Below are 12,320 nucleotides of genomic sequence, written 5' to 3'. Positions count from 1 at the left end.
CACTTCATGATGATTGGAGTCAGTGCAACTGGTCTGTAGTCATTCAAACTACTGATTGTGGATTTTTTAGGCAGAGGGACAATAGTTGACGACTTCAGGCAGGGTGGGACAATAGACTGGTTTAAGGACTTATTGAAGATCTTAGTAAAGACCCTCGCCAGCTGATCCGCACAGCCCTTCAACACCTTTCCAATGATGCCATCAGGTCCAGCCGCCTTCCTCGGATTCGCCATCCTCAATACCTGTCTCACCTCATGCTCCTCTACCGTGAATGAGGGGCCCCTATGGGCTGGTGGCTGTAATACCGGCGTCTCAGGTGGCTCCCTCTCGAAGCGAGCAAAGAAGAGGTTAAGCTCCTCCGCCAGCAAAGGGTCACCGTCGACAGCACCAAGGTTAGGTTTGTAGTTGGTAATATGCTGAATCCCCTGCCACATCTGTCTTGTGTTGTTGCTCCTTAAATTATCCTCAATCCTCAGCCTATAATCCAATTTTGCCCGTCGAATACCCCTCTTCAAGTTTGCTCTTGCCACACTGTAAAGCTGCACCTCGCCTGACCTGAAAGCCCTGTTCCTTTCCCGCAACAGGCACTGGACCTCTCTATTCATCCAGGGTTTCTGATTGGGGTAAAACCGGATGGATTTATTTACTGTGACAGTGTCTGTGCAGTGATTGATATAGCACAGAACTGCCGCCGTGTGTTCCTCCAGGTCTGTACGATCGAAAATATCCCAATTGGTTCTCTCAAAACAGTCCTGCAGCTGGTGAATAGCACCTTCAGGCCAGATTTTAACAGATTTTAATATTGTGGGAGCCCGTTTCCTGAGTGGGATATATGCTGGTACCAGGAACAGAGACATATGGTCGGACTGGCCCAAGTGTGGCAGCTGTAAAGCCCTATAGCCGTGATTTACATTCGAATAAACTTTATCCAGTGTCTTGTCCCCTCTTGTGGGACATTTCACATGCTGATAGAGCGTTGGGAGCACTGTTTTAAGTTCAACATGGTTGAAGTCTCCCGCAATGATGTGCACAGCTTCAGGATACTTGTCTTGCTGGCTGCTGATAAGGCTCTGCAGGCATCCCAATGCCAGGTTGGCATTGGCATCTGGTGGCACGTACACACCAGTTAACATAACAGCTGTGAACTCCCTAGGGAGATAGGCTGGTCTACATTTAACAGCCACATATTCCAAATCCGGTGAACAGTGACTGCCCACAGTCTTCGAATTATTGGACCAGCATTTGTTCACATATACACACAGCCCCCCTCCTTTGGTTTTTCCGAAGTCCATGCCTCGGTCATGACGATGTACCGCACAGCCTTCCAACTGAATAGCTGTGTCTGGTATGGACGGTTGAAGCCATGTCTCAATGACAAATAAAACGCAGCAATCTTTTACAAGGCTGTTCTTTGCTGCCTGCAGCCTCAATTCATCCATCTTGTTGGCAAGAGATCTCACATTAGCAAGAAATATGCTAGGGAGCGGTGGTTTAGATGGACTCCTCTGCAATCTTACCAGGACGCCAGCCCGACAACCCCGCCTTTGCCTCCTGTCTCTACGCCGCCTTCGCCTCCTCCCTGGAGGCATAGTAATCCATGGAGAGCCCGGTGGCCTGGCTACTCCCACAGGAACGTTATCTGGGCGAAAATAATCAGCTCTTACAGCTTGTTCACACTGTAACCCGACCTTCAGAAGTTCCTGCCTGCTGTAAATCTTTCTTGCCCGGCCAGACATACTCAGACCAAGTAAAAATAATAAAAACAAAACAAAACGCTAAGGGAGAGCACTAAGCCGCAGCGTCTATGCGCGCCGCCATCTTGTATACAACATTGTGCAAAAGCTTTCAGGGGGTTGTGGGTTGGGGAAGAGAAGGGAAATGTCTGATCTCTGAGTTGCCTTCTGCTTGCACAACACTGACTACACTTTATTTTGTTTTCAGTTTTTATTTCCTAATCTTACCTGATCCTAATTTTCATTGCCCCATTGAGCTGCACTATTAATTTATTATGATAAATTTACTTGGGGTTGACTTGACTGTACACATTTCTCCAAAAGGGATTACACATCCCACTTTGTCTGTTTGAAATCCTTGAGTAGATTGTTCAAAGATAGCAAAAGAATTAGAAAATTGCATGAATGGAAATTACTCTGAATACCTTGCCACAATTTTAGAAATAGGCATTTGAATAGCATTTCTGAGCATCTCAGCAAAATGGTTGTTGCATTTATAACTAGATTTCTGACATAATCCAGGTTTTGAAAACTAGGAAGTTCTTTATGATTACCTGTATAAAAATCTCCTTTAGCTTGAAAGCTTTTTGTCTGATTCTTTATGGATTAATTTTATTCTTGAGAGGAATCAAGGTTGTTGGGATTAGAAGAGTGTTTGTATAAAGGAGGGAGTTGTAGATCTCTGTCCCCATCTCCCCTGAGGAATATACGCTTTAAAAACAAATTTTGAGCACTTTTTCTCCCATAAACTTCTGTTTTAACTCCAAATTGGGCTCTTTTAGGTTTTATTGTGTTCTCAGTGGCTCCATTATGCAATTTATTTCATCGTTTTTAAGAATGCTACATGACTAATTGAACAGTTATATCTTAAAAGTCTAAGCCACCCTCTGAAGACTAAGAGTTTGTAAACTCTGTCGAGGTTTCTTTGAAAGGGACTTCAGTTTCATAAGTTTGCCCTGCAGGCTGCTTAACTTTCAGAGCCAAAGTAATTTGTCCAGTTTGAAGGATTATAATGTTGGCGTATTCCTTACAAGTGGGGAGCCAAGACTCATTTTGTAAAACATTATTTAATTGGAATTGTTGTTTGTACTGCATGCATTGGCCTGTTTGAGTGGCAAGGATATGCACATTAGCAGGGAATGTTTTTGAAGTAATTGTACTTGACTCCTTGGTAATTAAAGGTAAAGGGACCCCTGACCGTTAAGTCCAGTTGTGGACGACTCTGGGGTTGCAGCGCTCATCTCGCTTTACTGGCCAAGGGAGCCGGTCTTTGTCTGAACCAGAGCAGTGCACAGAAACACCATTTACCTTCCCGCTGGAGCGGTACCTATTTATCTGCTTGCACTTGATGTGCTTTTGAACTGCTAGGTGGGCAGGAGCTGGGACTGAGCAATGGGAGCTCACCCCACTGTGGGGATTCGAACCACCAACCTTCCGATCGGAAAGCCCTAGGCTCAGTGGTTTAGACCACAGTGCCACCTGCACCCCTTGATAATTAGGACCTGTTAAAAACAGGTTGTGTCTGAGCAACACATTAAACCAGAGTATAGAATGACATAAAGAAGCCTAGGGAGGCAATGGGCTCTTGTGGAGGATTCAGCTATCTTGGTTACTAGTTATGATAGCCCTGTTACCTCCATTAACAGAGTCCGCATGCCTTTGAGTTGCTGGAAATCACAAGTAGGAGAGGACGATTTTGCTCATGACTTTGTTGATGGGCTTCCAAAAGGCATTTAGGTATCCACTGTAAGAACAGAATGGGCTATTCAGAAGGTCTCTTGCATTTTCTCCTCACTGCTTTTATTATTATTTTAGCTTGACTTATACAAAAAAAAAAACAATATTTTTTTTTTAGAAGAGTATGTCACAGAATCGTAAAAAGGAGACAATGATTGCTCCAACAAGTGAGCTAAATGTTCGGATTCTTTTTCTTGCTTTAGCTGCCATTCCATTGTTTCCTACAATAACATTGGCGAGACATTACTCGAAATGTTTTAGGCCTGTCTTCCTGCCGCAACAAGCTTCTGAAAGCAGCTAGAATGATGGGCTACTGGCTGTTCCCAGGCCTTCCATCGATCTTTCCTGTCTAATGAGACAAAGAGCCAGCCTCATATAGACAGCTGAGGGCAGCATATATGAATACTCTGATGAGAAGAGAAGCGACTTGCAGTGATACCTTTCTCTTTGTCAAATGGGCGACTAGTGTTAAGACTCAAGTATGTCTGCCTCCGCTGCCAAGTCTGAGAACTGTAGGAATGACAGAGAGAACAAGACACTCTGTGGATACATTCACATGGCAGTTTCCTGTCGTTTCTCTAACTTAATTTCCACAGTATAGTTGAACTTTTACACAATGTAAAAGCTGCTTCCAGAAATATAACAGAATATTGTGCAAGTTGTTGTTGCTGTTGTTGTTGTGGTGGTGTGTGCTGTGTCTTTCTGCAGTGCTGCTGTAAAATATGTATTGGCCCAAATGTACAATCACATTATCTTTTTGCATTCTCTGATGTATTAATAACACTCACATCTGATGAAGCAAAGTACTGTAACAGACACACATACTGTATGTGCTTTGATGTGAAATTGCTCTAAAACTGATGGGTGGTCTTTTGAAATTTGACATGGCTGCTTACCTTTTTATAGTTGTGTTATTGAATAATTACGCTATTTGCTGGCAACATGCTATAGTTAATAAAAGTTAATTTGAGTTATTTTTTTATAGCTACTGGCTTGTCTGCACTGGCAACTTGCCTCTGGCTTACTGCTGGAGCTATCGCTCATATCATGTTTTACTACTGATCTTTTGTAAGCCATTCTGTGAGCATTTTTGGTTACAGAGCAGGGTAGAAATCCTTCACATAAATAAATGATTATCACTGTGGGGTTTGCACTTCGTGAGCAGTAGTTTGGTCGTAATTTGATCAGTTTACTAGTGCTTCTTTTGAGATTAGAAATACCATCCAATTACACCATTCAGCATTCATTATTGGGCTGTGCCTTGGCAGAACTCGCCCTAGGCTTTCAGGTGAGTGCACCATGTTTCTAGACTATGACATCACATCACATCCTGGCTGTGACATCTTAGCACATCAAACCCGACAATCCACACTTCTGTTGTGATTCATCCCCTTGGACCTGGGGTATGGAAGCTGGTTTTAACATTTTTATTTTTATTTATTTTGTTCCTTTGCCTTTCACTTTGACATGTTTCATCCCTATAACTCCAGCCATGCTTCTGGTGCTTTAGGAAAACTAGGAATCTGCTGTTGCCTCCACCCTGTTAGACTTACACAAGTATGGGGGCGTGGACTTCCATCTGATTTGAGACTTTTTTATATGCAGATATTTGATTATTATTTAGATTAACATTTTAATTTCATGTACTTTAAAAATTTATTTACTGGATTGGGAATTCTTGGTTTACTCGAACAGAGTCTTTTTTTGTGAAGCATTTTGCTTGGATTACTCACATGGCCCGCTCATCCTCAACTTGTTGAATGGTGCTGTTCTTTCTCTCTCTTTCAGTGTTTATCAGCTTGTTGTGAAAGAAGAGAGGCCACAGAAGTCACGAAGAGCTGCCGACATCATTGAGTGTTTCTCTGTTCCAGTGAGCTACAAAAATGCTTCAAATCTCGACTCTCCGCATTACTTTGCAGCCGAGTTGAAACCAGTCAACCTTCCTGTCACACAGCCCTTCACGGTGGGAGACAACAAAACTTATAACGGCTACTGGAATGCTCCTCTTTCGCCACTGAAAAGCTACAGTATTTATTTCCAGGCACTCAGTAAAGCAAATGGGGTAAGTGTTTAACTTTCTGGCTTCAGCCAGTCTCGTAATTGTCATCTGTGGCCTGGCTGGGATGAACTCAGTTCCATCCACCATTTTGTTAAGAATAAATGCTCTGGATTTCTAAAATAACATATCAGATGAAAACCTTATAACACTATTAGTCTTTAAGGTGCTGCAAGGCTGCAGTCATATTTGCACCATACATAGGAAGTGCATGGCTTCCCTCAAAGGATCCTGGGAACCGTAGTTTATCTCTGACAGAGCTGTAATTCCAAGTACAGTGGTACCTCGGGTTAAGTACTTAATTCGTTCCGGAGGTCCGTTCTTAACCAGAAACTGTTCTTAACCTGAAGCACCACTTTAGCTAATGGGGCCTCCTGCTGCCGCCATGACACCGGAGCACGATTTCTGTTCTTATCCTGAAGCAAAGTTCTTAACCTGAGGTACTATTTCTGGGTTAGCAGAGTCTGTAACCTGAAGCATATGAAACCTGAAGCGTATGTAACCCGAGGTACCACTGTACCTTAATAAACTACAGTTCCCAGGATCCTTTGTGGGAAGCCATGTGATTTGAGTGTGCTTTAGATGTATGATGTGGATATGATCTCCTTGTGTTTATCCTCTGACCCTTTCCTGGCTCCTATTCCCCATTGCCATATATTCCAATTGTCATTGGTTCTTCTACGAAGTTAAGAAAAGCTTTCATAAGCCTAAAATATCTGATGACAACTGATTTAGGCCATGCAACAAGAGAGGAGGAGTGGTGACTTACACAGTCCTGCACCCCAAATTACTGAATCATAACTGTGAGGCTGCAGTTCAAACCTCCTGCTTCAAGGAAAACTGTTTGAAAATAATGAATGCCTACACTTTTAATATGATGTAATCTTCTGCATCTATATCTGCCAGGATAGTCCATTTGCCAGTGTGTACCCCAAGCCTTTTGGATTTGTTTAGAGCAATTATGTAATATGCAGTTCAGCTTCAAGCAAGAATTAGTGGAGCAATATATGCAGAAAGTTACCATGGTTTCGCCAAGCAGCATTGTCTGCGTTCAGTATATTTGTGAGGGTGGGGTGGATCTGTGTGGGAAATTAATTTGGGACAATTGACTTGTTTTGGTAAAAGAAGCTGATTGTATTTCTCCCTCTCTGACAAGTAAGAAACTTGGCTTAGAATTTTGTTTTGTTGTTTTCCTTTTTACCAAACTCTGACTCATTTCAGTTAAGCATCTGGCTTTTGGCAAGCCCAAGGAGCAAAATTCACACCATTCAGAAAACAGGTGCTTTGTATAACAAAGCCAAAGAATATTCTGTTTCACACATGTTCTATTTAGATTACCTTCTGGGAGAAACACCAGATAGCCCAGCTCCCTCGTGACAGCCCGCAAGAAGAACTCAAATGAGTGTCTGTCTTATCCTACACCCAAATATATGCGCATACACACAAATATAGTGTTGCATAACAAAAGGCGAGAGAACTTGTGATCTAAATCAGCTGCAGTTTACCACATTTGTTATATAACTGGCTATTAATTGTGCTGTTTTTCAGTGCAGCCCTCACAGCTAATGGTAACAGAGATAATGAGAACTTGGAACTGAGCTCCCTTTGCTACAATGTGTAACAGTGATAAAATCTTACACTACTGTTATTGCTGTTTAATCCAGTAGCTTTTAAAGTGCTCAATTAATTTATTTCAAATACAATTTTAGCAAAGGTTTAGAATAAAACAAAAATTTACCCCCCATATTTGTACAGTTTTTTCATTTCCCATTGGACACCTGTAGAATAACACATGACTAAATTATAGTTTGTGGAGTTGCCAAATTTGGAATTGGTGGATTCTTCTTATTTATTTATGTATGTATTGTTAAAACATTTCGTGCTTTTGGAAGCCTGGTCAAAAAGGTTCACCACACCTGTAGTTAGTGCCTATGATGAGCAGAGATAGTGTGGGGCAAGAGTAGCCAATATAACCAATGCAGTGATAGACAACAGTTCCCATCTTCTCTGAACACGGCCTAGGTTTGCGAGGGCTTATGATAATAGAAAGAAGGGTCCAGAGCTCTGAGCACCGAAAGTGTTCTTCCAGGATGTTTTATCAAATATTCCACTACTCAACAGCCATCTTTTGCTGATTCTTAGTTCTCTGTTGGAAGCGCTCTCTCTCTCTCTCTCTCTCTCTCTCTCTCTCTCTCTCTCTCTCTCACACACACACACACACACACACACACAGACACAGACACACACACACACACACACTCCAATGAAAAAGACAAAAAACAGAAAACCAGAAAATTGCACTTTTTCTCAATGCCCAGTGTAGTTTTGGCCAGAACAGGCCTTTCTCGAGGGCTTTTCTGTTGGAGGGCTAGTCATTATTCCCCAGTTCTGAGGCTGATAAATTAGTGGGAAGACTTTCAGTTGCTGACGTGGAGGTCTAAAATACTCCTAAAGCTTGCACAAGTAGTGCTTTAGGGGGAAGAAATCATCAACATCCATGCCATGAGATATAGAGGCATCTTTTTATCTAATCCAGCCCATGGAGAACATATTTGCCATAAGGGGGTGTTATTGAAACTGAACAATATTTTCGTCTTTTGAAATTACTGTTCAGATATGGTGATGTAGAAATTCCATACTGCAATGCCATGCTGATGCTTGCAAAATGTGCACAAAACGTATCCATATTAATGGGGCCCTGTTTCCTACAGTAATTTATGCAGTATTCATTACACCAGAGACTTGTACATGACAGTGTAAAAACATAAGTGGAAAGGAAAGCCTGCAGCCTATTACTGCCTGACAAAGTAACTTTTCAGAACCACAAAGGCTTGCTATGTTGCGCACATGTTCATGGGCCATATGGGTGTGATCTGTGTCAATAAATAATGTAGCGAAGGGGGAGAGATTCTGAAGCCTGGCAGTAGCACATATTTACAGTGAATTAGGTCTTACTGTTATTAGAAAGGGTGGTCCACAACATAAAATCACAATATATAAAGCACAAAATACATAATGAAAACAAAAAAACAAAGACAACCAAATAATAATAATAATAATAATAATAATAATAATAATAATAATAATAATTTATTGTTTATACCCCGCCCATCTGGCTGAGTTTCCCCAGTCACTCTGGGAGGCTCCCAATTGAGTGTTAAAAACAATGCAGCATTAAATATTTAAAAAATTCCTAAACAGGGCTGCCTTCAGATGTCTTTTACAGATAAGATACCTGCTTATTTCCTTCACATCTGATGGGAGGGCATTCCACAGGGCGGGCGCCACTACTGAGAAGACCCTCTGCCTGGTTCCCTGTAACTTGGCTTCTCGCAATGAGGGAACCACCAGAAGGCCCTCGGCGCTGGATCTCAGTGTCTGTGCTGAACGATGGGGATGGACCTGCCCCCCCAACACATTTTAAAAGGACATTGGATGCCAATCAGCCAAAGGCCTGGTTAAAGAGAGCAGTTTTTGCCTGGCATCTAAAGGTGTACAATGAAGACGCCAGCCGAACCTCCCTGGGGAGAGCATTCCACAAATGGGGAGCCACTGCAGAAAAGGCCCATTCTCGTGTCTCCATCCACCAGATCTCTTGTGGAGTTTTCTGCAGTTCCGGGAACAAGGCAGGGAGTAACCATAATCTAAAAATACCTATGTCTACTAGCCGTGATGACTATGTTCTGCCTCCATGGTCGAAAGTAGTAATGCTTCTGAATAGCAATTGCTGAAAGCCACAAGAGGCGAGAGTGCACATGTTCAGGTCCCAATTCCAGGTTTCTCACAGGCATCTGGTTGGCTGCCTGTGAGGACAGGATGCAGGACTAGATAGGTCATTGGATTCATCCGGAAGGGCTGTTCTAATGTTCTTAGGGGGAATCAGAGCCTGCTGTCAGTTAAGCTGGGCTCCTTGTCTGAACAACCACTCACACTCATTAGATGTGCTTCTTCAGGACCTTCTGATCTCCTCCCATTTGGTGGTGCCTTTAGTCCTGAACTTCAGGACCCCACAGACCAGAAGCCCCCAAACAACCCCTAGAGATAGTCTACAAATGATGGGGATGGCAGCAAAGAAGACCAGCTTTAGCATCTGGCATGCAAATATAGGGGCTGATACAATGTATTGCAACATACCATCGTGTAAAATATTACTGATTGTATGTTTGTGTGTGTTTGCAGGGGACATGGCTACCTTTAACAATACATTATCAATGGGTTGCATCCAGTGCTGCACATGTGGAGATCCACTCATGCAGTGGGACTTCCCCTTTCCCTACTTTCCTTCTGTGCCCCCCAAATCTGCTTTGCAGAGCCTACCAACCCATTGAAGGAGATTTTGAGGGTGGCGGCTACAAGGATAAGTTCCATTGTGCAAGAGGAAGTCCATTGTACAATGGAATGACAGCAACGGATACAACTCATTATTTTAAAAAGAGGCCACTTGCTTTACTACTTTTGTAAATGGTACAATAAAACATAACCAGCAGATATTTCTGTAGTACATTAATACATAGAGTCTTTTGGATTAGTGCAGAAAAGGAATGGTTGAAAAGCAGCTCATGCTGATATATAAATCATTTAAGAAAATAGGTACCTAAGGGGAGACATATTTTTTTCTAGTATCTGGTAGACATCTTCTAGGCTTATAAGATATTATTGCTTTCAAGTGTCTGGTAGTGAAAGTTTTAATACGAGTGTTTTGGCTCTTTATGTGAATCAGTTAAGTGCTTATCCCTACTTTTCTGATAAATACTGTATGAGTTATTCAGCAACATCTTTTTCAGAATAGTTTCTATCTGAACAGGCACCCATCAATTGACGCGATACTCATAAAGTCATATTCCACAAGGCAACTGCAATAGCTATGGATGCTATTGCAGTATTAGTGGGCATTATCATTTTTTCCCTAGGTATGAAATACTGTTGTTTGAATCCCATTGATGAAGATGTGTGATACCCTTGCAAGAGATGTACAACATCTGAATATTGCACAACAATTTTGCACTTATTATGCTACACATTTCCAACGGATAGTTCAGAAAGACCCTGTCGTCCACTGTGTCTCAGAGTGCTACTTCTTAAACTGTTCTTACACAAAGAAGCAGACATACCTGATGGTTTTCCATATTCTGTCATTTTCAGGAGACCAAAATCAACTGTGTCCGGCTGGCAACAAAAGGTATGTTGAAGACCTTTTTTTAGAAAAACAAAACTCCTAGTTCTAAGCATAATGCTCATATGGAAACCAGTTCTGTTGTGATTGAAAATTCAGCCACCAGGTAATCTTTAAGGTGCCATAGGACACTTTGTAGTTCTGTTGTAATGGAATAACTTGGTTCTCTTATCAAAAGTGGCTCCCCCGCCCCTTAAACTATATGTGGTTCATTCAGAAAAAGCGAGTTATCAAATATGTTTGTGGGATTTGGGGAAGACCTGCTTTTGTTTGTTCATACCAGACAGACCGTGGTTGTTGTTTTAACTTTCCAACATTTCCCTTTTGTTTTCTGTAGCTTCATTCCTACAGTTCTTATTACTCTTCTGAGAATATAATCCTCTAGTATCTTGGTCTTCATTATGGATGGGGAGTGAGGATGGGATATTCAAACTTGCAAACAGTTTAAAGATAACCGCATGTATTAATTCCCTATGGGGATGGATTTAACAGTTTCTGAAAAGTCAGTCTTGTCTTGATACTGGTTGGCAGTTGTTCCTAGTTTATCACCAGTGACCTTGACAAGAAAGACTTCAGATTAAAACTAATATGAGACAAGGAATCAAACCACTGGCCACATACCAGTGTCTAGCTTGAGCCAAGTGAAATGGCAGTGCTTTGTTAAAATAATACATTTGTCACCTCTCAGTCTAAATGACAAGGTTGTGGCTCCTGTGGGAAAGCATTATATGTGTCCTAATATGTTTTTTCGATTATAGTAGTTCATATGAACCTCCTGAGAATGGAAGAGAATCACCCCGGAGGTAGCTTTGCTAGCAAAGGTGTCAATAAAGCAATTTATTTTGTAACAAAATGTAAAGAAAAGAAAAAGAATATCTCTCAGCCAATTCTACATTCTCAATAAACATGCCCTTGAACACAATTGTAGAAATGAGGAGGGGAATTGTGGTTAAAAAGACTGCCTGGCAAACAGCTTTGTGTTGTCAAAATTTTGCCCAACCTTTGCACTGATATCATGCTGAATAGTATAATGATCATATAGCCCAGTTTATCTCAGTGTAATTGACAGTGGGCTTCCCAGCTCTTGCACAATTTTTAAAACTCATGTCCTTTCTTCTTCCTCATTTCTTGTAGTCACATGTGAAATGTTAGCCTATTGTTTGGGTACTTCTATGCCTTATCAAATTGGTCCAGGACAAGCCCAGCAAGGAAATCTCAATGTACAATAAACCATCAAGGAATAAGATGGTGGTCAAAGGATGGGCATGGAGTGATATAAAAACTGGAATGCCCTTGACTACTCTTAACCTTTGGTTTCTGTTGTGTGCCTTGTTCGTTGCCAATGTAGGTTTAACCAGAAAATGACTTGCTCATATGAGCAATTAAATTGTGTGTCTGGGTCATCCCTTTTCTGACAAAAAAAGTATTGTTTCTCATATTGATTAATAATAACAATAATGTATCAAAACAAGGTGAACTCTTGGATAATTTCTTGCTTACACGTGAATGTAAGACTGCACCTAGCACACATTTATACACACACACACACCAGTTGAAAACACTTAAGCAACAACTGAGAAAGATCTCATCTCAGTACCCATCTATGATCTGCTACCTAAAT

General features: G+C 41.5%; 1 protein-coding gene across 2 annotated transcripts in view; it reads left to right on the top strand.

The window, feature by feature from the left end:
• The window catches only part of PTPRT (protein tyrosine phosphatase receptor type T), a 619,644-nt gene that overhangs the window by 498,201 nt on the left and 109,123 nt on the right, over positions 1-12,320 (top strand). For both annotated transcript variants that reach the window (XM_028734967.2, XM_028734972.2), the window contains exons 12-13: positions 5,259-5,532; positions 10,669-10,705. In XM_028734967.2, coding sequence (XP_028590800.2) covers positions 5,259-5,532; positions 10,669-10,705 — 311 coding nt within the window. The remainder of the gene's footprint in view (positions 1-5,258; positions 5,533-10,668; positions 10,706-12,320) is intronic.

This window comes from Podarcis muralis, chromosome 5, assembly GCF_964188315.1.
Source record: "Podarcis muralis chromosome 5, rPodMur119.hap1.1, whole genome shotgun sequence".
In the NCBI taxonomy this organism is placed as follows: domain Eukaryota; kingdom Metazoa; phylum Chordata; class Lepidosauria; order Squamata; family Lacertidae; genus Podarcis; species Podarcis muralis.
The sequence above is the reverse complement of the archived record's forward strand: the minus strand, read 5'-3'. Positions and strand labels throughout refer to the sequence as shown.